Source organism: Heloderma suspectum, chromosome 1, assembly GCF_057233095.1.
Source record: "Heloderma suspectum isolate Gila_16-S chromosome 1, 16-S_ref, whole genome shotgun sequence".
In the NCBI taxonomy this organism is placed as follows: Eukaryota; Metazoa; Chordata; class Lepidosauria; order Squamata; family Helodermatidae; genus Heloderma; species Heloderma suspectum.
Window position 1 is genome coordinate 155,555,680 of NC_139458.1, and position 26,752 is coordinate 155,582,431.

The 26,752-nt window shown below is 44.3% G+C and overlaps 2 protein-coding genes across 3 annotated transcripts in view; one reads left to right on the plus strand and one right to left on the minus strand.

Moving 5' to 3' along the window:
- Positions 1 to 17,028, plus strand: part of UMPS (uridine monophosphate synthetase) — a 31,392-nt gene extending 14,364 nt beyond the window's left edge. Inside the window, exons 6-7 of one of the 2 annotated variants that reach the window (XR_014784065.1) lie at positions 42 to 130; positions 16,966 to 17,028. Coding sequence is in view for 1 of the 2 variants with exons in the window: in XM_084807599.1 (XP_084663725.1) it covers positions 42 to 76 (35 nt within the window). In the remaining variant the exon portion in view is untranslated. Of the gene's footprint in view, positions 1 to 41; positions 372 to 16,965 lie in introns of those variants that run through there. The other variant, XM_084807599.1, reaches the window with a different exon arrangement.
- ITGB5 (integrin subunit beta 5) overlaps positions 6,819 to 26,752 on the minus strand; it is a 106,471-nt gene continuing 86,537 nt past the window's right edge. The window contains exons 11-15 of the mRNA XM_084807587.1: positions 18,425 to 18,647; positions 17,256 to 17,359; positions 11,473 to 11,589; positions 8,967 to 9,133; positions 6,819 to 7,395 (exon numbers count right to left, since the gene is read on the minus strand). Coding sequence (XP_084663713.1) covers positions 7,300 to 7,395; positions 8,967 to 9,133; positions 11,473 to 11,589; positions 17,256 to 17,359; positions 18,425 to 18,647 — 707 coding nt within the window. The 3' untranslated portion in view covers positions 6,819 to 7,299. The remainder of the gene's footprint in view (positions 7,396 to 8,966; positions 9,134 to 11,472; positions 11,590 to 17,255; positions 17,360 to 18,424; positions 18,648 to 26,752) is intronic.

Sequence of the window (26,752 nt, forward strand, 5' to 3'; positions counted from 1 at the left end):
ATTTTTTAAGGCTCTTCATTAATCTAGCTTTAATTTTATAGATAATCTTCAGATTTTTATGATATGGGGGCCATGAATGTTTTCAGCATGGATGCTGTGTGAATGAGCAGCTGCAGAGTTGTTTGCGGTGGTAAGTAGTATCATCCATTTATTTATTAGTTCCTGTTGAGATACTTGGTCATCTGTACTCTCTTGTAATCTGATGATAATAGCAACATTGTAATCTGATGATAATAGCAACATAATTATCCACAAAGATGTCTTCATTCACAGAATGGCTCCCAAGAATCCTGTCTTAAGCAGTGGGGAGCGGGGGTGGGGTGAGTTTCTTCGCATGATCCGTCACAGTCATATAATCAAAACTCTTCCCTAAAAATACAAAAAAAGAACTAGTAACAAATGTCCTAGATTCAGATATAATTTTCAGAGTATATGACATCAAGCAATATCTCTTTCATAAATGTGTTGTGTGCTTATTCAAAGCCCTCAGCTCCCTCAAGCTTACATTTTAAAATGTTAATGGGGAGATAACATTCCACAGTTCTGCTTGGCCTTAAAAATGAAAATTTGCATGAAAGTCAACTGTTGTATGAAACTGTGGCCACTAGAGGGTGCCATGAACCTTTGCATTTTTGAAAAAGTGAAACAAGCTATTGCTTATTTCTGTTTAGTCTTCCCTGATTCTTGTTGAGTGGAAGCCAATTAGCCTATTTATGTTTTAGGAATTAGAAATAAATTGTGCTGGAATCCAAGCCCCTGTCTGCTGGACAAAAGATTTTGACTTTTTGTGACTTTAGCATAATGGTCTAGTGCAAATGCAGCGTTGGTTCTCTTAACCGTGGTTAGGCGACTAGGAGTCTGCTGTGTGCTCATGCACTTCTCCTGCCTCCTCTTCCATGGTTTGCCTTATCCATCATCTGCATGATGCAAAGCATGATCAGGACCACACAGGGCTGAGGGAGTCCTGGGCAGAGCGCCAGCTAGTGGGTCCCCATCTCTGTCTGTTGGCCATGGTGAGTGGGCTAGCCGCCTTTTAAGTTTCTTAAAATTCCCCAGAGCAAAGGGAGTTTAGGGGCATTGCTGAAGATTGAAACGGGGCCTAGAACCAGCCGCCCAGCCCTACTCAGAATATCAGGCAAATGATAATAAAGGGGGGCATGCAGGCATTAACAGTGGACTTTGCCCAGGCCCCAGCAGCTGCCCAAGGATGCAGATTCTGGTGTCAGCCCTGGTCAGAATTATGAGCCATATGTGCATGTCTTTAATAGTCCTGTATCTCCATTACTGTGTGGAGGGACTAAGGTGCACAGAGAGAAAATAGTTACTATTGAAAAGTGACTGTTGAGAGATGATTGAAAGGGATCTAAAGCTGCCCAAGCATAAAAAGTTGTTTGAATGAGATGTTGTTCAGTCGTTAAGTCGTGTCCAACTCTTCGTGACCCCATGGACCATAGCACGCCAGGCCTTCCTGTCCTCCGCTCTGTCCCGGAGCGCACTCAAATTCATATTCATTGCATTGGTGATGCTATCTAGCCATCTCATCCTCTGCCGTCCCCTTCTCCTTTTGCCTTCAATCTTTCCCAGCATCAGGGTCTTTTCCAGGGAGTTTTCTCTTCGCATTAGGTGGCCAAAATATTTGAGCTTCAGTATCTGTCCTTCCAATGAGCAGTCAGGGTTGATTTCCTTTAGGATTGTTGAATGAGATAGTGGCTATTTTAAGCAGAAAACTAATCAATTACATTTGGTTTTTATTAGAAAGCAAAAGGAATTGGGGGTTTCTCTTGTGAGAAAATGACAGAGCTTATATTCCCCTTGTTTTGCTGCTCATTCCTACGTCTTTTATATTCCAGAGCTTGTCATCATTAGTATTGTACAGTAATGTTAACCATCACAGCTTTTATTTGTATATCTATAATACAAGTACAAATAAGTATAACTATTGGCATGGTTTTATGCAGTGGCCATAAGAACAATCCTTTTCATTCAGGCACCTATCTGTGAAGAAATCTGAGTCCAGGGTTAATTTCTCTTCTATGCCCCAACTGTTTACATTCCTTGATGCACGCTTCCAGCTGTTGGTCCAGACTGTCTTTTCATATTCCATGGGAACTAGGTCAGAATTGATTGGAAAAAAAACTCATTTCCATTATAGTGTATGAATCTTAGTTGGGACAGTGAATTAATTACAGGAAGATTCTGGAGGTGAAGGGCTAATGTGCTAGCCACTTGTTTACAATGCACTTTGAATTTCTTAATCATGTACTTAAATTATTTTTGATAAACTAACTGAAATATTAAGTTTGAACTACTATGCTGATTGAACAGGATACCTCTGAAATTGCAGAATCTTTGCAGTTGTGGTCATCAGGTGATATTTGTTGTTAAAATGGTTAGTTCAGCAAGCCTCTATATCAGGGATGGGCAGCTCGTGGCCCTCCAGTGGTTTTGGCCTTCAGTTCCCATCATCTCTCACCAATGGCTATGCTGGCTAGAGCTGATGGGAATTGTAGGCTAAAACCTTCGGATGGCCACAAATTACCCACTGCTGCTTTCCGCAGCCTGGTGCCCTCCAGATGTTTTAAGCTACAGCTCATTTTAAGCTATACTGACAGGCTGATGGGCATTGTAGTCCAAAATATCCATAGTCCATTGGGGAAGGGTGCTCTATATCAAGCAAATATAGTAGCTTAATCATAGAAAGGAATATAATGAAATACTCATTCTGTAGTTCTTTTCTGGTTTGCAGTGCTAATTCAACCCCTCAGATTATTACTTTTTCTAATAACTAGGCACTAAGCCATCTGGAGCAGTAACAGATTCTCAATAATGGACTAACTGCATTTGAAATGCTAGTTACTGGATGCTATAGAACTTTGGATTCACCTGATGGCCCTTATAATGTGTAGTTCAGAGTGTGTGGTCTTCGGGTGCTGTCCTAGACATGTCTATGCAGAAGTAAATCCTATTGAAATGACTGGGGTTTACTTTCAGATAAGTGGGTATAGGATTGTAGCTTAAGTGAGTGTTCACTCTGATTCTCTGTTACCATCTCAAAGTGCTTACCAGCAACTTCATTCAGAAGATAAAAATGGCGAGAGTCAGTCTTCTCTATGGTGCTTAGAGTTGCCTCCAATTTTTCTCCCTGAAATTCCAATTCCCCTTTAATTTGGCTGTTTTAGGCTTTCATTTTGAGGTGAGTCTGGAGCCAGATTATTTTATAGCACAAGAAAAGTGCAGTCTTTTGTAAGTTAGACCACTACAGTCAGGGCCAGAAATATTGGAACAAGGATAACTGTTTTGGCAGTTGGCCTCTGTACACCACCACATTGAAGTTGAAAGGAAACACACCCAAATGGGAGCGAAGTCGGGACTTTCAGCTGTAATTCAAGGGGTTTGACAAAAGTGAGCCACTAACCATTCAGGAAGGACAGCCAGTGGCATACACACACACCCATTGTTGGTGGCTCATAAGTAATGAACAAACCAACATCATTTCAAACTTAAGGATCGCCTTTAATACCTGGATGAAAATCCTTTGCAGTCAATGACTGCCTGAAGTCTGGAACCCATGGACATGACCAAATGTTGAGTTTCCTCCCTAGAGATGCTTTGCCAAGTCTTTACTGCAGCTGCCTTCAGCTGCTGCTTGTTTGTGGATCTTTCTGCCTTCAGTCTTGTCTTCAGGAAGTGAAAAGCATGCTCTATTGGGTTGAGATCAGGTGACTGACTTGGCCAGTGAGGAACATCCCACTTCTTTGCCTGGAGAAACTCTTGGGAAGCTTTTGCTGTATGTTTGGGGTCATTATCCATCTGCAATATGAAGTGGCATCCTATCGGTTTGGCAGCATTCGGCTGAATCTGAGCAGAAAGTATAGCCCTATACACTTCAGAATTCATCCTGCTGCTTTGGCGGCCATCCATGCCCATGCCATAACACTGCCTCCACCATGTTTGACAGATGATGTGGTATGCCTTGGATTATGAGCTGTTCCTTTCCTTCGCCATACTTTTCTCTTCCCATCGTTCTGGTACAAGGTAATCTTGGTTTCATCAGTCCAAAGAATCTTATTCCAGAACTGGGCAGGCTTTTTTAGGTGTTTGCTGGCAAAGGCTAATCTGGCCTTTTGGTTCTTGAGCGTTCCCAGTGGTTTGCGCCTTGTTGTGAAGCCTCTGTATTTACATTCATAAAGCCGTCTCTTGACTGTAGATGTTGACAATAACATGCCTACCTCTGCAAGAGCATTCTTGACCTCGCTAGATGTTGTGAAAGGGTTCCTCTTCACCATGAGCAGAATTCTGCGGTCATCCACTTGAGTTGTCTTCCAGGCCTTTTGCTGTTGCTGAGCTTGCCAGTTAATTCCTTCTTTTTCAGGATGTCCCAAACTGTTGTATGGGCCACTCCCACAGTTTTTGCTGTCTCTCTGATGGGTTTATTTTGTTTCCTCAGCCTAATGATGGCCTCCTTCACTCGCATAGACACCTCTTTGAACCTAATGTTGGGAGTTCCAGTGAACAGCTACCAAATGCCAATGTAACACAATGTAACCACGTCCAGGCCTTTTATCTGCTTGATTGGTCATGGGGTACCCAGGAAACAGGCCACACCTGGCCATGCAGCTGCTTGTCAGCCATTCGTTCCATTACTTATGAGCCACCAATGATGGGGGGGGGGGTGTATGCCACTGGCTGTCCTTCCTGAATGGTTAGTGTCCCACTTTGGTCAGACCCCTTGAATTACAGCTGAAAGTCCTGACTTCGCTCCCATCTGGGTGTGTTTCCTTTCAACTTCAATGTGGTGGTGTACGGAGGCCAACTGCCAAAATAGTTATCCTTGTTCCAATATTTCTAGCCCTGACTGTATAATCAGTTATACAACCTTTCTTTGTTAATAGCCAGATGGTGTTTTTCCATTATGTCTCATATGCCACAGTGGCTGGGCAAAATTATTTTTGTGAGTAAACTGGTTAATGTGGTTTAGAGGAAAATTTCACAAATTCTAACATGGCAGGCAATTAGATGACACCCCCTCCTACGTCTGTAAACAAAGCCTGGATTTGATTGTGGAGTTTTATTTTCATATGCAGTGGGCTGTGCTGTTGATTATGTTTTTTTGTTTAGGCCTGTAAAATTCTTGAGTGTAAATGAGAAAAAAGTGGAATACAAAAATGTTAAACGTTGTTCAGGAGCAAATAATGCTTCTGTTTATAACAGCAAGCTTAAAACAGCCTAGCTTTGCTGTAGGCCTGCTGTTGCAGGAAATCAAGTCAAAACAATGAAAATAACTTTTCCTCCTGGCAAATTACCATGTGACCCTTCTGGGTCATAATAAGAGAACTGTAGTTCCCAATATATTTCTAGTGTGGATGTGGCCTTACATTCATATAGGGATCAACTTATCTCTGATGTCCAATTGTAGGTCCTATAAGCATCTCCCCTTCTGTTAGTCGGGGGCCTGCAAAAACATCCCACAACTTTAAAAGAGGATGGGTTTTTTTTGTAGGATCTAACTAGTAAGTTTACAAAGATGGAACTGGTATTTTTGAGCTTTAATTACCAAGTCCCTCAGATGCCCTAACTTATCATTCAGTTTCTTATGGTAACTTGGTAGGTTTTATTAAGCCAGTTTTTCTTTTGGTTACCCAGCTGGGATTTTTAAAGCTACTGTTGCATGTTAGGCTCAGTGCAGAAGGGAACATGAAAAAATAAAAGAAAGCCTAGATGCCACTGATTCTATTACTATGATCTAGAAGGAGCACATGGTGATTTGCCAGGAGGAAGGGGTTTTGAGGGGTTGAGACTTCCCTGTTAATGTCCTCACAAAACTGCAGGTTGCAAGCATCACATTTAAACTGGTATAAGTTTAGGGGAATGTTGTGTGTAGAGGGAGAAGTACATGTATCTTTATTTTTTATAAACAGAAATGCTTTGAGCACTGGTTTTTTTCAGTCGTAATTTGAAGAAGAGCGTCAGTAAGTTAAACTTTGGGTGTGTGAAATGGCTCTCTAGAGGTCTGAAGAACTTTCAGTCATATAATATTAGCCTTACAGTAGTCTGCCTCAGGCTGCTTTTGTGATGCTATTTGTACAGTGGTCATCTGCTGGGTAGGTCACATAGTTTTGCCTTGCAGTGTGCTGGTCAGTTATCTCGCTGCATGTTGGCCACATGGAATACAATTCTTCTTGAGATGGCATTTCCCTATCCTTCTGCTAAAACCTTGTAACCACTCACTTGTTCTTGCTTTTCAACTCATCAGATTCTTCACCAGCTGCTAAACCCATTCTTGGTTTGCAGAATATACTTTTAACAGCTATTATCGCTGCCAGTTGGACAAAGAGACATAGGGCCAGTTCATATCTCACGATAAGCCACAGTGGCTTATTCACCCGCAGGACTCCAAGATGTGTGCTAGCCACCATTCTGAATATGCAAGCCACAGCTGGTGGGATGGAGGGCCATGGTTTGTGTCATGTTAACCAGGGTGTAGGCTACCTTGACATGTGAACTGAGTCACTATGGTAAGGCTGAGTGAGCTTGTCTGTAGTGTGGCACTACAGGTAATTGGACAGCTTGTTTACTTCTGTGTTTATGATATCATTTGAGGTTTTACTTATACATCTTCAACAGTCTAGTTTATTATATTATTATATTTATTATTATATTATTCTTCTGAAATATTAACTTAAATTCAGTTAAAGAGCCTTAAAAATTATTCTGTGGAACTTGTAGATTGGGTAACAGATCTTTCGTAATACACTTGCTGAAGGAAACAGTGATACTCATTGAAATGATGGTGATAAATGATACTCACACCATATATATGCAATTGCTTTATTTATTTTTTTATAAAAATTTGTTCTAAAAGACTGTATAACACCTGGCTTTTTTAAAAAAAATGCTTCCACCACCTTCTCCAATGCTAGTTTTTTTCTTCTAAAAACTGTCAATGACACAATATCCCTATGAATTGGGCCTGCATATTGTGTCCTATTGTGATATGGCTGAAGCTGCTATATGGCATGTTGTTCAATCTGCTGGCACTTTCGAGACATCAAAACAGTTCCAGGTCAGTGAGAATGGGTTCTGAGATCATCAGTGTGGCTTTGAGTTAGAGATCTGAAGGGCACATGGGCGGCTGGCCTTTGGTCCTTAATGTGCAAAACAGAAGCCTTCTCCTGATGTTCAAGTCTCATTTTAAGGTATTGTCCCACTGTGGAGGATTCTGTCTTCCATTTGGGAAGCGCTGAGGAAGCCAAGCAATGATCAAGCATTTCATTCTCTCATCCACCTTAAAGCATTCTGTCAATCAACTGTACCATTATAGGTCCTGTTGAGCTTGTTGAATGTAAAATCTAAGCTATGCGTAGAAATGGGCTTGCGGTAAAGAGGATTGGAAGCCTAAAAAAAGAGAGGAAACTGTTAAAACAAGGTTTCTTCACAGTAAGATTAAACTCTATACATGCAAACTAGTAAAACTGAGTTACGGTGTAATCCCACTGAAGTCAATGGGACTGAAGGAATCCAACTAGCCCCTCCCTATATGCTATTATGTCAGCAGACCAGTTCACATGCTCAAACTAGTCAACATGGCTTAAATAAACCACGGTGGCTTGTTTTAATCCCCCTTCCCTAATTACAACAGACCATGGATTATTTGAGGGTTGTTTCCTTCTCAAACAAACCATGTTGCCTGGGTTTGGACAACATGACAAGCTGCACCTGGGCAGGTAATCAGGAAAATGGCGGCCAGCACCCACCAGGAATTAAAACAAGCCACTGTGGCTTATTTTAATCATGTGAACTGGGTCAAGCCTCTCACAGTGGTCTCCTATACAGATCTAGGGTCCTTACACAAACTAGTCTACTGACCCGTTTGATAGCCCATTTACATTTTCAAAGTCCTGCCCTTTCATGTTAGTTATGACAAGTTTGCATTGAGTAGCCAAACTGGGAAACTGCTCACATACAGCATCTCTCTGTTCTACCTGACTTTTGCCAGTTTGCAATGAAAGAGGATCTTTATGGGACTATGTAGCTATGCAAGGGGAAGGCTTTTGCCATTAAACTAAACTGGAGACTAAATTCTTGTGATGGAGAGCAGTAGTAGACTTGAACATGACTCGGAATGAAGACTTTAGCCATGATCTAGAACTTTTTTTTGCTAATATGAAGTTTTCTCATATAAGTCACGTTGGAGAGCAATGGCAGTGGAATTCTAGAAGAATTTTGTCCTCAGATCTATAAATGGTGGGCAGGAACTTATAGGAATTTAGTAGTTGTTAACATGTGAAGGAGTAAGAGAATTGTGAAAAGCAAAGAAAGCAGTACAATAACAAAAGCGGCCATGATCTTTGCCCAGGTTTTCTAGTGAGGGGTCAGTGGCAAGAGAATCATCCTGAATTACAGTGAAACGTGGCTAAATATGTCAGAAGTCTAGATTTTCCCTTACAATACTCTAAACATTTCAAGCTAGCTCCATATAAAAACCAATCAAGTTGTCATAAGGAATACATGGATATTTTCCTGTTTTTTCTGAGGTGGGGCAGGGGAAGTCTACGTTCATATAATATTTTATCTACCACCTTTCACCTCATTACACAGGGTTTATTTATATCCAGGTCAAAGATACTGATAGCAGGCAGATACATACTACTAGAAGCAAAGAGGGAAGGCACTATAAAATGAAAAGGTAAGGGTGAACCAAGTTCTCAAAAAGGGCCTGCATGTATTAAAGCCCAATGTGTTTTGGAAATGTACTTTTTTTCTCCAAGGAAAACAGGGAAGTAGGCTTTTGGGCTCTAGGTTACTCTTGAGTAACTCCTGAGTAACTCTTGACCATAGCAAGGCAGGACTTTTCCCATAGTGAAAAGTCATTATCACCTCTGCTTCCAAGACCACCACACACTTATGCATTTCTTCCCACCTCTAAACATTTACCCCTTTTCCAGCTCTTCCCTTGTCATACTCACCATTTCATATCTTGCCCGGGAACGCTCACTTTGGAATCTGGCAAACTCCCGCCTGTCATGAACTGTGACCAACAGCTTCCAAATTGCTAAGAGGATAATGCCTAGGAGCACAATGCTGCCTACCACAGCCAGTAAGATCATCACGGCATCAGGGGCAGTGCTGCACTCTGGTAAGGAAAAGAAAGAGGATTCATAAAGGACAGTGCCTACAAAACATCCCGTTAGGAGGGAGAAAAATAATGGTGCAAATTAACTCCTGAATTTTGCGTGACTAGTTCACTGTAATTTGAAAACATAAGAATTTAGCTATTTTTCAAATACAGTTGTTCCAGACTTGAAAACTGCCTGAGCAAAAGCAGAGTCTATTTGCTGGAATTTAGTGGGCAACAATTAACTATTAATGGATTAATAGGTCTGCCAACTCATATGCATAGATACTGTTGCAGAAGCAGGGTGTATGTGACCCAGTCCAGTTGGGCTGTGTCTGTGCACATACCATTAGTTGGATGGGGAATCTCACACACAAACGGGCAGTTCCCCAGTCTGTCCAATAGCCTGGTTGTGTGGATACAGAAGGTGAAATCTCACTGCTTAGCTTGGTGATAGGCAACCTGGAGCTGTCCGGATGTTTTGCTTGACAACTCCCCTCAGCCCCAGAAAGCATGGCCAATGGTTAGGGATTATGGAAGTTGTAGTTCAAAATAGCTGGAGGGCTTTAGGTTGCCTGCCCCTGTCTTAGCTGGCTGTTCAGGAGGCTGGGGGGTGAGGGGGTGGGAGGACTTAATTCAGCTCCTCCCTCTACTTCCACTTTCTTGCCAAACAGCTGCTCAGTAGGATTTTGGATTTTTAAAAAAAAGGGCTTATGCCACTCCTGGCTGCTCAACTGGATTGGGAAATCGTTGGTGTCACACCCCTTTACATCTGCAACTCCCCATCCAGCTACGGATATACGCTCAGGAGCAAACTCTAGGTGGACTGGGGTATATGACTTTTTTACTTTTAAAGAGCAGCCCACCATTGGATCAAGTCCACACGTGCAATGTCTCTGGGGTCCACAACGATTTGTGTCATATGAAGTGCCTGCAGAGCATTGGCCTCTTCCTATATGCAAACCAATTCACTTCAAAGGAACTGCGTTTTGTCAGGACATCAGCACTGCACTGTGCTGGCAACTACAGCAATATGCAGATGGGTGTTTTCTGGACTTGAATTGGAGGAAAAGTTTCAGTGTTCTGGAGATGGTTTGACATCATGTGCATCTACTTCTCACGCTGTAACTTCTGCTGGCACATAATAATTTGTGAGCTACATTTGGAAGCCTAAAATGTGGAATTATTTCAGGAGTGAAATAGATGTTTCTGGTCTCTGGCTTGAAATCCAACTTTACAGCTGCTCGGTACAAACATCAGAGATGAGTTTTCAACTGCATACATTCAAGATGGGACCCTGCCCAAAGTTTGGAACTGTTTAGAGCCAGAGTTGTGGATTGCTATTCTATATTTTGAATTACCTAGTTTCTTTTTGCAGAAGTCATAGTTCTGTTTAAGCCTAACTAGCATATGGGATGGGTGGGGATTCTGGTCCAGCCTATAAGCTCCAGTTATCCCAGATTTCTCTTCTGGCAACTGTGCTTGCAAGCTGAGGTCATCTCACTTCATCCCATCTCACAGGGCCCTTCTGATGTTCTCCAGAAGGCCCTTGGGCTGCTCAATGCCCTTCATCACCTTTTTCTTTAATACCCCATGAGCCCCTCCCCATAGGAAACTGTTCCCTTGAGTTGGCCTACATATCATTTTTTCCCCTAATGAAAACACTACATATCTCAAACTGCTCAAGTGTCTTCCTGCCATCCTACTGGAGGCCTGTGCATTTGAGAGGAAAGCACAGGCATCCAGGGGTGATGTCCAAACCATAGTATGTTTGCAAAGCTGGCTCCAGGATCTGCCTTCAAAACTTCCATGCACAGAAGTTGCCTCTGCCTGCTTGCACCACAACTCACCCCATTCAGCAAAGTCCCCTATCCTCCTGTGTACTTCTCTTGAGGGGCAGCTGTGGGAAGAAGGGGTGGGGATGTCTGCTTTCACCACCTCCATTATACACACCTAAATCTGGATCCAACCCATGACATATGAGTAAACCTTCAGGGGCAGTACAGCAGGATAGGCAGCCTTTCTTCTGTTAAGGGCCACACCTGCTAGTAAGCTGTCTGGGGCTGCATATCGGTGGTGGGCAGGGTCACAGCTGGGTAGCCCTTTTGCACTTTCTGCCACCTGCTTTTCCTTCCTGCCTAGAGGGCTGGCAGGGAAGAGACAGTTGGCTCTTGCCCAAAGTCTGAACTGACTGCATGTGCAGGGGCTTCTGCAATTAGGGTGAGGGCCGCAGGTTGCCCATCCCTGCAGTGAAGGAAGAAAAATGTTCTCATGAGGTTGGCCTTTCTTATTTGCCTTGCCTTGCCAATGTGAACATCTTATATCATCAATAAAAAAACAAGCACACACATAACAACCTGGTTCCTTGAGTACAGTGACGTTGGTCTTCCCGCTGGTGAGTTCTGAGTAGGTGAACTTCATCACACAGTCCTTCACTGGGTAAGCACACAAGACTGAATGGTGGTCATCAGTTTCTGGAATAAAATTAGGAAAACCTTTGTAACAGAAGGACTTCGAAACCTTGTACTCTGCAGCATGGGCTGAAAAGTATTTCAGACTACAGCCCCCACTGAAATTTGTTGCTCCATGTTTGTTTTGTTGGGCATTTGTTCAGTGCATCACAACATGTGTTTAAAATACCCATTATTTTGGCCCCAGCAATGGAAGATTATGTTGGGATTCTAGTTCTGTGGGGAGTCTGGATTCCTTTCAATATGAGAGGCTTCCTGTTGGTACATATGGAGCACATTATAGAACCATTGAAATGTCTAAAATTGTAGAAACCATTAACACAGAGTGTCCAAGCCCATTGCCTCAGCCTCATGCCTAATCATTTAGAAATTCATGAATAAACACAATTCCAAGACTGAAAAGGAAATGTTGGTGTGGCTTTGCCCTACTAAAAGAGGAATAGGAGTCTCTGAAAGAAGGCCAAACAAAACTGAAACTTGGAAGGGTTTCTTTAGAAAAGGAAGTTTCATTTCCTCTACCAATCTGCATGCAGGAAACAATTGTCTGGAAATAAGCTTAATTTCGTAGTCCATTTTGGGGAGAGGGGGATTAAAACATTCAGCACTTATAAGGCTGATGACATGCATTAAAGAAACTCATGCTATGACAGACACACTGCAGAAGGTCAGCAGACAGCATTAAACTGACCTAATAATTAAAGCATCCAGAGATCTGTTGAAGGTGTGCTGAGCAAGTGATTTACATCCTCGAGTAGGTCTCATTTGTCCCTTCATACAGTATGGGTCCTTTTCAAAACTATTTGGCCTCTTTGGGGAAGATGACATCTGCTTTCTAATTCTAACTCCAAAAAGATACCACATAGCCTTACTAGTGGTTGTTGGTTGGTGTTCAAATAGATCTTCCACTTTCCATTCCAAATAATTTGTGTCTACCACCAATATCAATAAAATATCCTTCATGTACAATAAAGACACTACAACCAAACAATGCAAAAATTATCTAAAACATAACTGAGCAGTAGCTCTGCAGCAGAACAAAACCACAGCACAAATTAACAAATATTCAGTAATCCAGGCAAAAAGCCTGACAAAATGGTGCTTCCACCACATGGTGGAACACCATCAAGAAAGTGGAAGTTGAGACTCTTGGGTCAAAGACCCCCAGAGTCTGGGTGTGACAACAGCAAAAGCCTCATCCTGTTTACCTACAAACTGCATTCCTGTTGATGGATCTGAATGGGTGAGCAGCATTATCCAGGAGAAAGAAGTCCTTCAAGCATTCTTGAGCTGGTTACTATTTGTCTGTGCTTGTGTTCCTGCTCCCATATATTGTTAAGAATTTGAGGCCTTCCCTGCTCCTCTCCTATATTGGGTGAGCATTTGACTTCCTGGCAGATAAAAACCTGTGGGCTGCCAGAAAGCAGACCTTTCCAATCACCCCAATGAGCTTTTGTCACTTTTCTGCTCATCCTTCTCTACTCCCTATGGTAGCTGACACCAAATCCCCTGCCTATCCATGTACAAGCCATCAGCAGGTATACAGGAAAGGTGATGGCCCTGAGGCATTAGATCAGGAAAGGAATCAAGTGTAGCTTCCCTGCCTAACTTCTTAATTCAGCAACACTATCAGCCATTATTTGCTTAGTTTAAAAACACTAAGATAGGAATGTTATTTAAGGTTGGACTGGGCAGAAGATAGACCAGTCCACCAGTGAATCACTGTTTGAGTTTGGGTGGATTTCCCAGGGTTTGCTGGTTGCTAGGAATCCTTGCAAAGAATGCTAAACTGGGGGTTGGATCCAGGTTTAGGTGTGTACAAGTGGGCTGGCAGAAGCAGACTTACCCCTCCTGACCACAGCAGCCCCTTGAAAATGCTGCACTGCTGAATGAGATAAGTTCTGGTGTGGGGGGAATGGCGGGATCCTTGAAAATTGGGCAGAGGCACCTTCCAGGAGTAGAGCTCCACTGACAGAAGGTACCTCCACCCAAATTTGAGGCATCTCCTCCCCTTGCACCACAGCCTACCCCATTCAGCCGTGTAGCATTTTGGGGGCCAGAGAGGGTAGGGAGTCCACTTTCGCCCACCCAGTTGCATGAACCTCAGCGCAGCTCCAACCTAAGGTAGACTTTTGTGGACTCCATGCAGCCATAGCCTATACAAATGTTCACAACTGCAATGGAAGTGCTATTGCAGGCATGGGGAAGGGAGGAATTGCATTTTTCATAGCAACAACACTGAGGACTAGGAAATTGCAAGTTGCTCACAACTGAAGCACCATCTTGAGGGAAATATGTTTGGTTCTCTCATCACTCCTGTAGTAGCATGCAAGCTGGGAGAAAGTTCTTTGGATCACTGTACCCAAGTGCACTCTCATGCACTCTCTCCAAATAATAATTTGTAAAGACTCCTAGGGTTGAATTATAAGGGAAAGGTGGGTTTGTGGAGGGCCCATGACGATTTTGAAGTAGAAAGGGCAAGAAATGGCTTATTTATAGGAATTTAAAGGGGTGTGTGTGTGTGTGAGAGAGAGAGAGAGAGAGAGCACGAGAGAGAGAAAGAACGAATGCTATGTATCTGTTTTAAGCTAAGAAATTAAGCTCTACTAACAACAGAGAGATCATGACCACAAGGAACTCAGACATAAGTGAAGTTGCAACAGATTGTGTGCTCTCTTGTGTATTCATTTTTCTTTCTTTTAATTTCATTTTTGAACCCTCCACAGACAGCATTTTGAGGAGCATGGCTGTATAGTGCTGACAAAGTGGAGATGTTATCAAAACTGCAATCCATTCACTGTTTGCATTCCAAAAATGTGCTGAATGGTTTTATCTCCGGAAATGATGGAAGGGTCATTTTCAAGAGCAAGGTGGAAGTTGTGGGAGAAACTGGTAGAAAGGGAATGGAAGTCAAGGGGACACTGGTTGTTTTAAGCATTTTTCTAGTGGATCAAATAAGGACAGGCTGCTACCATGAGAATAAAAAGGCCCATCAGATAATTTAGAAGTTAAACAATCTTACCTACAACTATAAACATCATAGTTTCAGAAAAAATAGAATGTAGATACATAACATCATGGTCCGATTTTAGATTGCTTGCCCTGTGGCAGTTTCTTCCTCTGTAGGTACATTGTCTGTATGCACAGTCCCAACTCTGCAAACTCTCATATCCAATTTCCCATGTTTTACAAAATGTGAAAAGGAGACTATAGGAAAGATACTTTATAAATTCATGGAAGACTTTGTCATAAAGCAGAGGGAATATGATCTCTCACAGGCGAGACCTTTGGTTTCATGGTCACAGGTAATTTCTCTGTATTGCTGCTCTTGAAAACCATTTACATCATGTTGCAGTATTTTAGCCTGTGGATTGGATCCATGGTCATCCTTCCATGAATGGAGGGGCTCCTTCCGTCCACAGAAGGCTTCCAATCCAAGGGAGCATTTGTGCTGACAGAACGGGGGACGGACAGAATGGGGGAGGAAGGAAGGAATCGATCTCCGTTGATTCCCTCCTTCCCCTGCAGCTCCCAGGCCCCCCTGCCCCCAATCTGCTCCAGAGTTGAAGGGCCAACCAGAACAGTGGGGAAGGTGGCACTGAAGACTGCAAAGGGAGGGATCGCTTCCCCCACCTTCTGCCAGCAGGAGCATTCTGAGTGAAACTCAGCTCAGGCAATGCTCCCATGGGTGGAAAAGAACCTGGATCCAAATCTATTAACTAGAACACACAAGATAGTTTCATGCTAATCTGGGGCTCCAATCCTAGCCACCTAATGGGATTTACTTCTCAGTAAACATACACACATAGGACTGCAATGTACTGTAAATCTTCTATTCTTTCATTGAACCAATCATTCATAATTTAAATCCCAGCTTATGTACTATAATTAAGCATCCAGTTTGCCCTCTGAATGTGTTGCGTAACATTTCATAAGGCTGACTAGATGCCATTTCTCCCCAGTGGTAGATTACAACTGTGGATACCATATATTGCGACTCGGGGCTTGGGGGAGAGCACATCTGAAGGAATGCGAGACTCCACAGATTCCATGGTTAAGACGCTGTCAGCAAACTACATGCTTTGCCTAAAATGCCTCCACTGAGACTCCACTGAGGAACAAGTGGGAACTGAAAAGGTTTCTGTTCAGCTTCTGAGCACTGAATGTTCAAGCAAATCATTTCCCAGACTTGGTCCTCTAACCATTTATAACATTCCTCTTTGCACACGAAGAGCTCTGCACACAATTCAGCACAATATTTGGTCATGTTATCTCTGCACAGCTTAAGCATGTGAGTTTGGAAAGCAATTTCAATTTAAAAGCCTCAATTTTAGGGTTATCTGTATGTATGTAGTTATCTGAAATTAGCTTTTTGTGATTGGTAGGCATCTGTATTTACAGAAGAAGCCAGAAGGGTTTTCAAGTGGCAGTTCCAAGGCTGAATCACTGTTCAAATATGCTGCCACAAAACCTCGTTGCATTTTTGGATACTACTAATGAAAAATGCTGGAGTTTTCTCCCAAGGAAAGAAAGGGAAGCTGATAATGGAGTCACATGTAAATAGCAAAAGGAATCCAAACTAGAGCTGATAGGAATAAACCCACCACAGACAGATTAGAAGGGAGGAAAAAAGAACAAAGTGTTGCAACATTTGCATTGGCAAATACTCAGCATCTGCGAAATTGGGGCCGGTGGGTGGGGAGTGAGCCAAAGCAGAAGCCACAAGTATGCCTGAACAGCAACAGCTGGGATGGCTCCCCCCACTCCCACAGGCAATAAATGGAATGTGACAAAATGTTGAAGACAGTTGTGTTTAAATTCAAGAGCCATCATGGCTGATACGCTAAAAGTACTTAGAAGCACAGTACTGGATGGACCAAAAGGTCATTAATGAATAAACTTTGAATGTGTATCCTTCTTTAACTCCTGTATAACCTCCTCTAATGTAGGGGTGGGCATAAGTTAGATTGGGGTCTATGGAAAGATCACTGGATGATTCGCAGTAGATTAGCAAGGGTTTCAAACTCCTAATTCTTTAAGAACAGCAAAAATGTTGCTCCCCCCTCCTGAAATAATCTTCTGTAACAGAGATGTAGATTTATGCAGGCCATCCCAGTATATGGCTCATGGGATAATTGGCTCTGTCCCTCGAGCCCCTGTTTTGCACCTGACTTGTTGGTGGACCTCGGGGTTCTAGCAAAAAGCAAAGTAGATCCAGCAAGCCTGAGGTCTGCCTATACTTGCTATCTGCAGAATGGTTTCATATCCCCTCACAGCTTCCTGTTTCCTAAGCCACATAGCTGTTTTTAAAATTTTTGCTTATAAGAGAAATTCTCCATAACCTGTGATCCTTTTTTGTTTCTTTTCTTTGCACTTCCTCAGTTTTCCATTCATCATACTTCAGACTGGGTGATCACAGTTGGACACAAGTTCTCTAGATCTGGGCTCATTATTACCTTGTGTACTAATACTTCTCTAGCTGTACCAAGAAAAGCCTTGTCCAATATATACAAGAATTTAAACGTGTATATATCCAAGAATTTTAAAAATAATTTAAAAGAAACATTTTCAGTTGCTTTTTCTGGTAAGTAAGTTGCTGTTAGAAATGCAGCTGTGATTTGCAGCATTTGCTTGTGCTAGGATCCCATCTGGTTCACCTTGGTGGTACTTACTGAGAACATCCACTCGCGTAATGATCTCATCCCTGCAGTGTTTTTGGCAGGTTTGGTTATCAGCCAGCCTTCCGGAGTTAAACAGCATACACTCAATACAGTCCCTTTGAAAGAGCGTTCAGAGGAGAGTGATAAGTGCATCGTCAAATCACACTTGCATTTAAAACATGACTGTCAAGCTTCTCCTCAAAATAAAACCCTTTTTTCAGTGGCAACCACATATCAATGCAGCTACAGCTTGTTTTGACATAGGAGCCACTACTGCATATTTATTTCTTATGTAAGCATCTAAGTCAAAAGGCTGAGAACCATTGTAAGGAGAAGCATTCGGAGTCTAATACTTCCAATTCAAGAACAGATTATCACTGCATGTTTAACTGTGGTTTGGGTGATATTCCACTTGAGCTTAACATCTAGCACATGATGGAGATAGGACCCAATTCAATTGCCAGAACTCTGGCCAAACCTAAATCTCTCTTAATTTTAGCACTAGCTTTCTGAGCGGTTCCCATCTTTAAAATAGCAATGGCACTTCACGTGAAACAAACTATAAATATTTGCTCTAGGATCAAGTACCTTCCTCAGTTTGGATTCAGCTTTGTAAGCAATGTTTTTATAAGTCAGCAGCAATGGCATAGGCTGCCAATGTGTGGGCTAAAGCCTTCTTAATATAGACTCTAAGGTTTTCCTGTCTGCTCAGGACTGCAAAAACAGGGGTTGTCAAATACCCAGCAGGCCACAATGCAAAGGCAGTAGGCTGCATCCAGTTAGGGGGCAGGGATCAAATATTGTACAGGCCCGAAACAATATCATTTAAAAAAAAAATGAATGCAAGCTAAATGGATGTTGGACTATTGGAGCTGTGACTGTTGATGCACAAGCATGGGATTGTTGACCAGACACAAGCAGGTCTGCCAGTCCTCTCAAGCATAGATTTTACCATGCTCTACTGTCAGAGAACCTTTTTAACTGGCGATGCCAAAAAGTAAGGTCAAAGCTTCATACGTGCAAAGCACTGAGGTATGGTCTCCTCTACAATAAGCCATTTCAAGCTGTGACATGTTGTCCGCTCCTAAACTGGACACTGATGCAGCTGAAGAACCACAAATGAGAAACCATCGTAAGGCTCCTACTTGAAGTGTTTTCACTCTAGCTAGCTGGCACAATACCTTTTCGTGCTGCATACACCTGGGCAGGTGGGACATTTCTCACAGGTCTCCCCAAAGGCACCAGGCTCTGTGCACTGACATTTCCCACAGATGCAGTTGCCTCTGCCACTGCACATCTGGCCATCGTTGGAAAGACACCGGTCTGTCTCTGTTGAGCAGTTGCAGTTGTCCCCAATGTAACCACGATGGCATTTGCACTCCCCGCAGTGGCATTCGCCATGACCTAAAGCCAACAGAAACAAAGAGAAAAAAATTCACTTGTGCTGCCAGTGAAATTGACACTGGAAATGGAAATGGTTCCAGCAGACAGCTGAAAATCCAATGCAGAAACACACACTAAAGAGCCAATGTAGTCAGTGATACAAAGCTGGGCTTGGATCTGTTTTCAAGTGAAGTCCTGCCATGGCCACGAACGTACTATGTGGTGCTGGGCATGTCACTACGACTCCAATTACCCAGGGGGATATTAGTGGCCTACCTCACAAGTTAGATTATGACAAAAGCAAACGCAATACAAATAGCGAACATTTTGTAAATTACAAGTCCTATGATGATGTGGTGGTGGTTAAAAGGTGCAGGGATGGAGACAAGCAATACAAAACTGAGTGTGAAGGGAGAGCTAGTATCTGAAGACAGGGCAAAAAAAGTGTGGCTGATACACATATCTCTGGCCTGTTCCACACAAGCCACACATGAGGTGGTAAACCTGTCTCTCTCGACTGTACCACTTCAGACTGCAGATGAGGTCTCATTTTATTGAATCCTTCTCACAAACACATTCCTACCCAAGGAAAACTAATATGCTGCAGAAAGGGGTAGGGTAGAACCTGATTTGGGGAGGGGGGGGATATGGCAGCATTCAGACATGTGAGCCCCCACCTGCAACCTGAAGTAAGCCCAGACAGGAGTGTACCACCTCACCTGCTGTTTTGTGAGAGCCAGGCCTTAGGGGCCCCTGCTGGGGTCAATCAATCATCAGGTGACTCAGAACGATAATGAAAGGAGGAATCTGAAAGTTATCTAGTTCTGTCATGGATTTTGGGAAACAGCTGACTTTGCTTTATTGGACATTCTGGGAAGACTATTGAAAAAATGCTAATCCACCTGTTTTAAAACAACATGTCTTATTATGAAATGCAAATACTAAATAATAATGACAGACTATTAAGAATTTGAAAATGTAAATAAGTAAGAAGTATTGTATTAAACTGTATTAAAGAGAAGACAACGCAGAGATACAAGCAGGTTCACAATGAATTCTGGGTAACTGGCATAAAAATAATGGTCAGCTTGAGCTGGATGGTATCCAAAGAGAAAATGCTGATTTAAAGACCTATCACTTAAAGGACCAGCCAGCAGCTGCACCAGGTGGATCCTGAGCCTGAGCCTGCTTCTGCCCCCGCCCACAGGTACTTAAGGCGGGGCTGCCAGAGACAGCGCCTCGGCGTGCGCCTCGGCGTCGCGCCAAGTGCGACGCTAAGTGCGCACTTAGCGTCGCACTTGGAGTCGCAAGATCTACCCACCTGCCTCTCCAGAGACACCAGCAGCCACAACACCAGCAGCAAATAGCAGCAGCAGCAGCAGAGGGCAGCAGCTTTAAAGACCAGGGGAAGGGGCAAACGTGGACTATCTGCTCCTTCTTAGCTGCTGTTCTCTTTTATCTCTTTTATATTCTTTTAAACTGTTGTATATTTTATATCTTAATATTTTAATATGTGCCTGGGAGGACTATTGGGCAACTCAGGGGGTGGGGGAGGTGCCACCATAACTGTGGTCACGGGCAGGGGGAGGTATGGCGTTGGGGGATTAACAGGCCAGCTGAGGAGAAGAGGGGCTAGACACCTTACAGCTGTCCCCTCTTCTGGTTCTTCCCCCAACCTGATGGTTCCTGGCAGCCTTACCAGTCTGCCCTCGGGTCTGGTGGTGCTGCTGCTGAATGCCAGGTCGGCCCAAAATAAGACCTCCCTCATCCATGATTTGATTGTGGATGAGGGGGCTGACCTGGCATGTATTACTGAGACCTGGATGGGGGAACTGGGAGGGGTCACTCTCTCCCAGCTGTGCCCTCCTGGGTACTCAGTGCAGCACCAACACCGACTTGAGGGTCGGGGAGGGGGGGTTGCCGTGGTCTATAGGAATTCAATCTCCCTCTCCAGGCTTCCTGCTCATTCGAGTGCAGATCTTGACTGTCTGTACCTTGTGTTGGGTACCCGGGACAGATTAGGGATTCTGTTGGTGTACCGCCCACCCCGCTGCCCATCAGACTCCCTGCCTGAGCTGACGGAGGTGGTCTCGGACTTGGTGTTGAGGACCCCCAGGATGATGGTCCTGGGGGATCTCAACTTCCATGCTGAGGCCGCTGTATCCAGGGCGGCTCAGGACTTCATGGCCGCCATGACAACCATGGGGCTGTCCCAACATGTCATTGGCCCAACGCATATAAAAGGTCACACGCTTGATCTGGTTTTCTCGACTGGGCAGGAGGATGGTGATCTGAAAGTAGAGGAATTAACATCTGTCCCTTTGTCATGGTCAGATCACTTCCTGCTGAGGTTTAGACTTCTGGCGGCCTTTCCCCTCTGCAAGGGTGGGGGACCTATTAAAATGGTCCGCCCCCGGAGATTAATGGATTCCGATGGATTCCAGAGGGCTCTGGGGGATTTTCCTGCTGGTATGGCTGGTGCTCCTGTTGAAGCCCAGGTCGCTCTGTGGAATGCAGAGATGACTCGGGCGGTTGACACGATCGCACCCAAGCGCCCTCTCCCTCTGAGCAGAGCCCGGCCAGCTCCTTGGTATACACCTGAGCTGAGGGCAATGAAGCAAGAGGGGAGACGGCTAGAACGCAGGTGGAGGAAAACTTGTGCTGAGTCTGACCGAACACAGGTAAGAGCCCACTATCGAGCCTACTCTGTGGCGGTGAGGGTGGCAAAGAGGCAGTTCTTTTCCACCAGCATTGCATCTTCTCAGTGTCGTCCGGCGGAGTTTTTCCGAGTGGTTCGCGGCCTGTTACATTCTGGGCCAGGGAGAGAGACGGTGGAACCCTCGGTAGCACGCTGTGACGGGTTTGCGCGGCACTTTGAGGATAAAGTCGCTCAGATTCGTCATGAATTGGACACCACCATTAATGCAGTTCCATTGGTAGAGGCGTTCAGAGCACCGTCTGGTCCAGTTTTATTGGATGAGTTTCAGTTACTGAGGCCTGAGGATGCGGACAAGGTGCTTGGGCAAGTCCGATCGACCACTTGTGTGCTTGACCCTTGCCCTTCATGGCTTATTAAATCAAACAAGGAGGGGTTGTCCGGCTGGGTCCAGGAGGTTGTAAATTCCTCCTTGAGAGAGGGAGTGGTGCCTGCCGCTTTAAAAGAGGCAGTAATTAGACCACTCCTGAAAAAGCCTAACCTGGACCCAGAGGATGTTAACAATTATAGGCCAGTGGCCAACATCCCCTTCCTGGGCAAGGTGCTTGAGCGGGTGGTTGTAGGACAGCTCCAGGCACTATTGAATGAAACGGATTATCTAGATCCATTTCAATCGGGCTTCAGGCCTGGTTTTGGAACGGAAACTGCCTTGGTCGCCCTGTGGGATGACCTCTGCCGGGAGAGGGACAGGGGGAGTGCGACCCTGTTGATTCTCCTGGACCTCTCAGCGGCTTTCGATACCATCGACCATGGTATCCTTCTGGATAGGTTTTCTGGGTTGGGAGTTGGAGGCACTGCACTACAGTGGTTCCGCTCCTACTTGGATGGCTGATTCCAGAAGGTGGTGCTGGGGGATTATTGCTCTGTGCCATGGCAATTGTGCCATGGGGTTCCACAGGGCTCTATTCTATCCCCCATGCTGTTTAACATCTACATGAAACCGCTGGGGGAGGTTATCCGGAGGTGTGGGCTGAGGTGCCATCAATATGCAGATGACACCCAGCTCTACCTCTCTTTCTCATCAAAACCAGGTGAGGCAGTGGCTGTTCTGAACCAGTGCCTGGGCACGGTAATGGACTGGATGAGGGCCAATAAACTGAAACTCAATCCAGACAAGACAGAGGTACTGTTAGTGGGTGGTTCGTCTGCCCGGCTAGGTGATAATCAACCTGTTCTGGAGGGGGTTGCACTCCCCCTAAAGGATCAGGTTCGTAGTTTGGGGGTGCTCTTGGATCCAGAACTGTCACTTGAGGCACAGGTGAACTCAGTGGCACGGAGCACTTTTTATCAGCTTAGGCTGGTATACCAACTACGCCCTTATCTGGACAGAGATAGCCTAGCTACAGTTATCCATGCTCTGATAACTTCTCGTCTGGATTACTGCAATGCGTTATACGTGGGGCTGCCTTTGAAAACGGTCCGGAAACTTCAGCTGGTCCAAAATAGGGCAGCAAGATTGTTAACAGGAACTGGCCTGCGAGCTCATATTACGCCAGTACTTTTCCAGCTGCACTGGCTGCCGGTCCATTTCCGGGCCCGATTCAAAGTGCTGGTGTTAACATTCAAAGCCCTTAACGGCTTGGGGCCAGGTTACCTGAAGGATCGCCTCCTCCCATATTTGCCTGCCCGGACCTTAAGATCATCAGCAGCAGCCCTTCTCCGTGAGCCCCTGCCAAAGGAAGTGAGGCGGGTGGCTACTAGGAGGAGGGCTTTTTCTGTTGTGGCACCCCGGCTCTGGAATGAGCTCCCTAGTGAGGTTCGCCTGGCGCCTACATTGTACTCCTTTCGGCGCCAGGTGAAGACCTTTTTATTTTCCCAGGCATTTTAGCTTTCTAAATTTTTATCTTTGCTGTTTTAAATCTGTATTTTAAACTCCTGTACTGCTGCTAGGTTTTACTGTGGTTGTATTGTTATATTGTGGTTTTTAATGTTCTATATATTTTAAATTGTTTTATTGTGTGTTGTTTGGTTTTAGTTTTTGTGAACCGCCCAGAGAGCTTCGGCTATTGGGCGGTATAAGAAATAAATAAATAAAATAAATAAAATAAAATATAAATCATTTGGGCCAAAAGTTTATTTGAGTAATGAACAGGTGTAAGACTGTATAGTTCCAGGTCAAAAGTGTACTTGAAGTTTTTGCTTATCAATTAATGAGCAAAAAATATTGTGTAAGATATACACATCAAAAAGCTTGAGATATAGATGTCTAGAAAAATTTATAGACTTAAGTCTAATTGGCAAATTTAGGGTAAAGTGTTATCTTCTCAAAAGGTATAATTTAAAATGGATCTTATCTAGCCTGAAAGGTGTACATGTAAGCCTTTTATGTATGTTTCAATGCTTTAAGAATGTTTATTAATAAAGAAATAATTAAGACTGTGAGCCCTAATTTATGGGACAGCAGATCATATTAGCTATGAGGTAATTGCTACACAAAGAGAGTATAAATATGTGCTGATTTTAGAATGCGGGAGCTTCTTCTTAGACGCTCACCACCTTGCCTGTGTACCTGTCAGCTGAATAGCCTATTCAGTATTGAATAGAGAACTTGATACTTCGAATATCTCTCATTTTTAAGCTATTAAGATTTAAGGATCTTCAGCAAATTTCTGTTTAACAACAAGGAATGTTTTAATGTCATTATTTGCAAGTTACCTTCTTATGTGCTATTATAAGCATATTTGTAATAAAAATAAATGGATCAAAGAAGATTTTCCTGTACTAATTCTTGTTGGTACAAAACCTGAATTGCAACCCACGAAACAATCCTAGGTGTACACTTTGTTTGGAAGTATTTAACCTGCTGGTAGGTGGTGAATGCTCTTAAAGTACTGAACTACAGACAGATAGCTCAAACAAAGTCCCTCATTCCTAACAGTTCAACATAAGAAAAAATCCTACAGAGGCAGGGCCCTCCACAACAGACCAATCTTAACTGAGTAGCTGTTAGTGATGTTGTTGTTGTTCAGTCGTTAAGTCGTGTCCAACTCTTCGTGACCCCATGGACCATAGCACCTTCCTGTCCTCCGCTTTCTCCCGGAGTGTGCTCAAGTTCATAGTCATTGCATCGGTGATGCTATCTAGCCATCTCATCCTCTACCGTCCCCTTCTCCTTTTGCCTTCGATCTTTCCCAGCATCAGGGTCTTTTCCAGGGAGTTTTCGCATTAGGTGGCCAAAATATTTGAGCTTCAGCTTCAGTATCTGTGCTTCCAATGAGCAGTCAGGGTTGATTTCCTGTATGACTGACTGATTTGACCTCCTTGCAGTCCAGGGGACTCGTAAGAGTCTTCTCCAGCACCACAGTTCGAAAATATCAATTCTTCGGCGCTCAGCCTTCCTTATAGTCCAGCTCTCACAGCCATATGTTACTACTGGGAAAACCATAGCTTTGATTATACGAACCTTGCTTTTAGTGATACTTAGCTTAAATGTCCTGCTGTTTGCTAGGTGGTAGTATTGCAACCGAAACTCTCCCCACAACCTGAGTTTGATCCCAGCGGAAGCTGGGTCTCAGGTAGGGATGGCGGAGAATTTCTCCCAGAATCTTCGGGAGGCCGAATGCCAACGCATTCGGCCCCCCGAAATTGGTGGGGAAATTCTCCGCCAGCCCCCCGCCCCCCCCGGGATGGGATTTACCTCCTGCGAATGTCCCTCTCGGCAGTGGGTCCCGGCGGCGGTTCGTCGGGGGCGGGGGCGGCAGCCGATCTCCTGACCGGCTGCTGCCGCCACCATTGCAAAAAACAAAAGTGCGGTAAAAAACAACAACACACACCCGTGATAGGCTATGTAACGATTTACGTAGCCTATCACGGCTAGATTTCCAAAGTCAGCCGTGATAGGCTACGTAAATCATCACGTAGCCTATCACGGGTGACTTTGGGGGAAAAAAAAAAGCACGTACGCAAATGGCGGCAGCCCATGGGCGCCGCCATTTGCGTTCCTTATTTTGGCATGTCTAGTCTACGTAAGGATTTACGTAGACTACGGCGAAAATAAGGGAATGCCTTATTTTCGCCGTAGTCTACGTAAATCTTTACGTAGACTAGACGTGCCAAAATAAGGAACGCAAATGGCGGCGCCCATGGGCCGCCGCCATTTGCGTACGTGCTTTTTTTTTTTTCAAAGTCAGCCGTGATAGGCTACATGACGATTTACATAGCCTATCATGGCTGACTTTGGAAATCTAGCCGTGATAGGCTATGTAAATCGTTATGTAGCCTATCACGGGTGTGTGTGTTTTTGTTTTTGTTTTACTTTTTTTTTCGCGGCCGGGTAGACGGGGCGCTTCTACCCGGCCTGAATTTCGCCAACGAGGGATGGGGCGCCTCCCCCCCGGCCTGAATTTCGGCAGGGTGAGGCGGGGCGCCTCCCCCCCCTTGCCTGAACTTCGGGGGGAGAACCGAAGCGCCTCCCCCCCACCGCGAAGCAAGCTTCGAGGACAGGTAAGGGACTTTCGCCCATCCCTAGTCTCGGGTAGCCAGCTCAGGTTGACTCAGCCCTCCATCCTTCCGAGGTCAGTAAAATGAGGACCCAGCTTGCTGGGGGAAAGGTAGTCACGACTGGGGAAGGCAATGGCAAACCATCCCGCTACAGTCTGCCATGAAAACGCCAGCGCAAGCGGCGTCGCTCTGGGTGTCAGTAATGACCCGGTGCTTGCACAGGAGGAAACCTTTTCCTTGTATTTTAAAACTGACTGTTGAATTGGTTGTGATGCATCTCTGGGACTCAAAAGTTCATACATTTTCAAAATAAATAATCAGTAAATAAATGTTCAGGTTATAAATGCTGTCAGTAGAGGAGGGCAACAACTGTCTCTGCCAGGGCAATCTTACACAGATCTACTTAGAAGTCAGTCCCATTGAGTTCAATGGGGCCTACTCCAAAGGTATAGGATTGCAGCCTAAATGAATGATAAATTACATGTAAAAGCATTTTAATGCCAGCAAAGCAAGCCTTGCCATACTCGAGAGAGGAAGGTGGCAACCCCCAAGTCACCAAACTGTGCTGGCCTGAGAAAAAGGTTTTACAGATTATTTTATTTACTACATGTGTATCTCTCCCTTTTCTTCAAGGGTCGTATGTCTGACAGTCATGCCATTTCATCCTCACCAAAATCCTGGGAGATGGTAAATTGCCCAAGGCTACCCCTTGGGCTTCATGACTTAGCAATGATTTCAACCACAGTCTCCCTGGTTCAAGCCCAACACTCTGTCCTATACACAATGCTGCCTAATCTCTTTGGAGTGAGAATAATTCACAGAAGGGCTGCCAGATTCAGATGCCAAAACGTAAAGGCCATCCATTATGTTCTGGAATAAAGGACATCTCATATATCAGGGGTGGGCAATTCCCATGAGCCTAGGCAGCATACCAATGTTGCAGGTTGATGGGAGTTGTAGGCCAAAACAT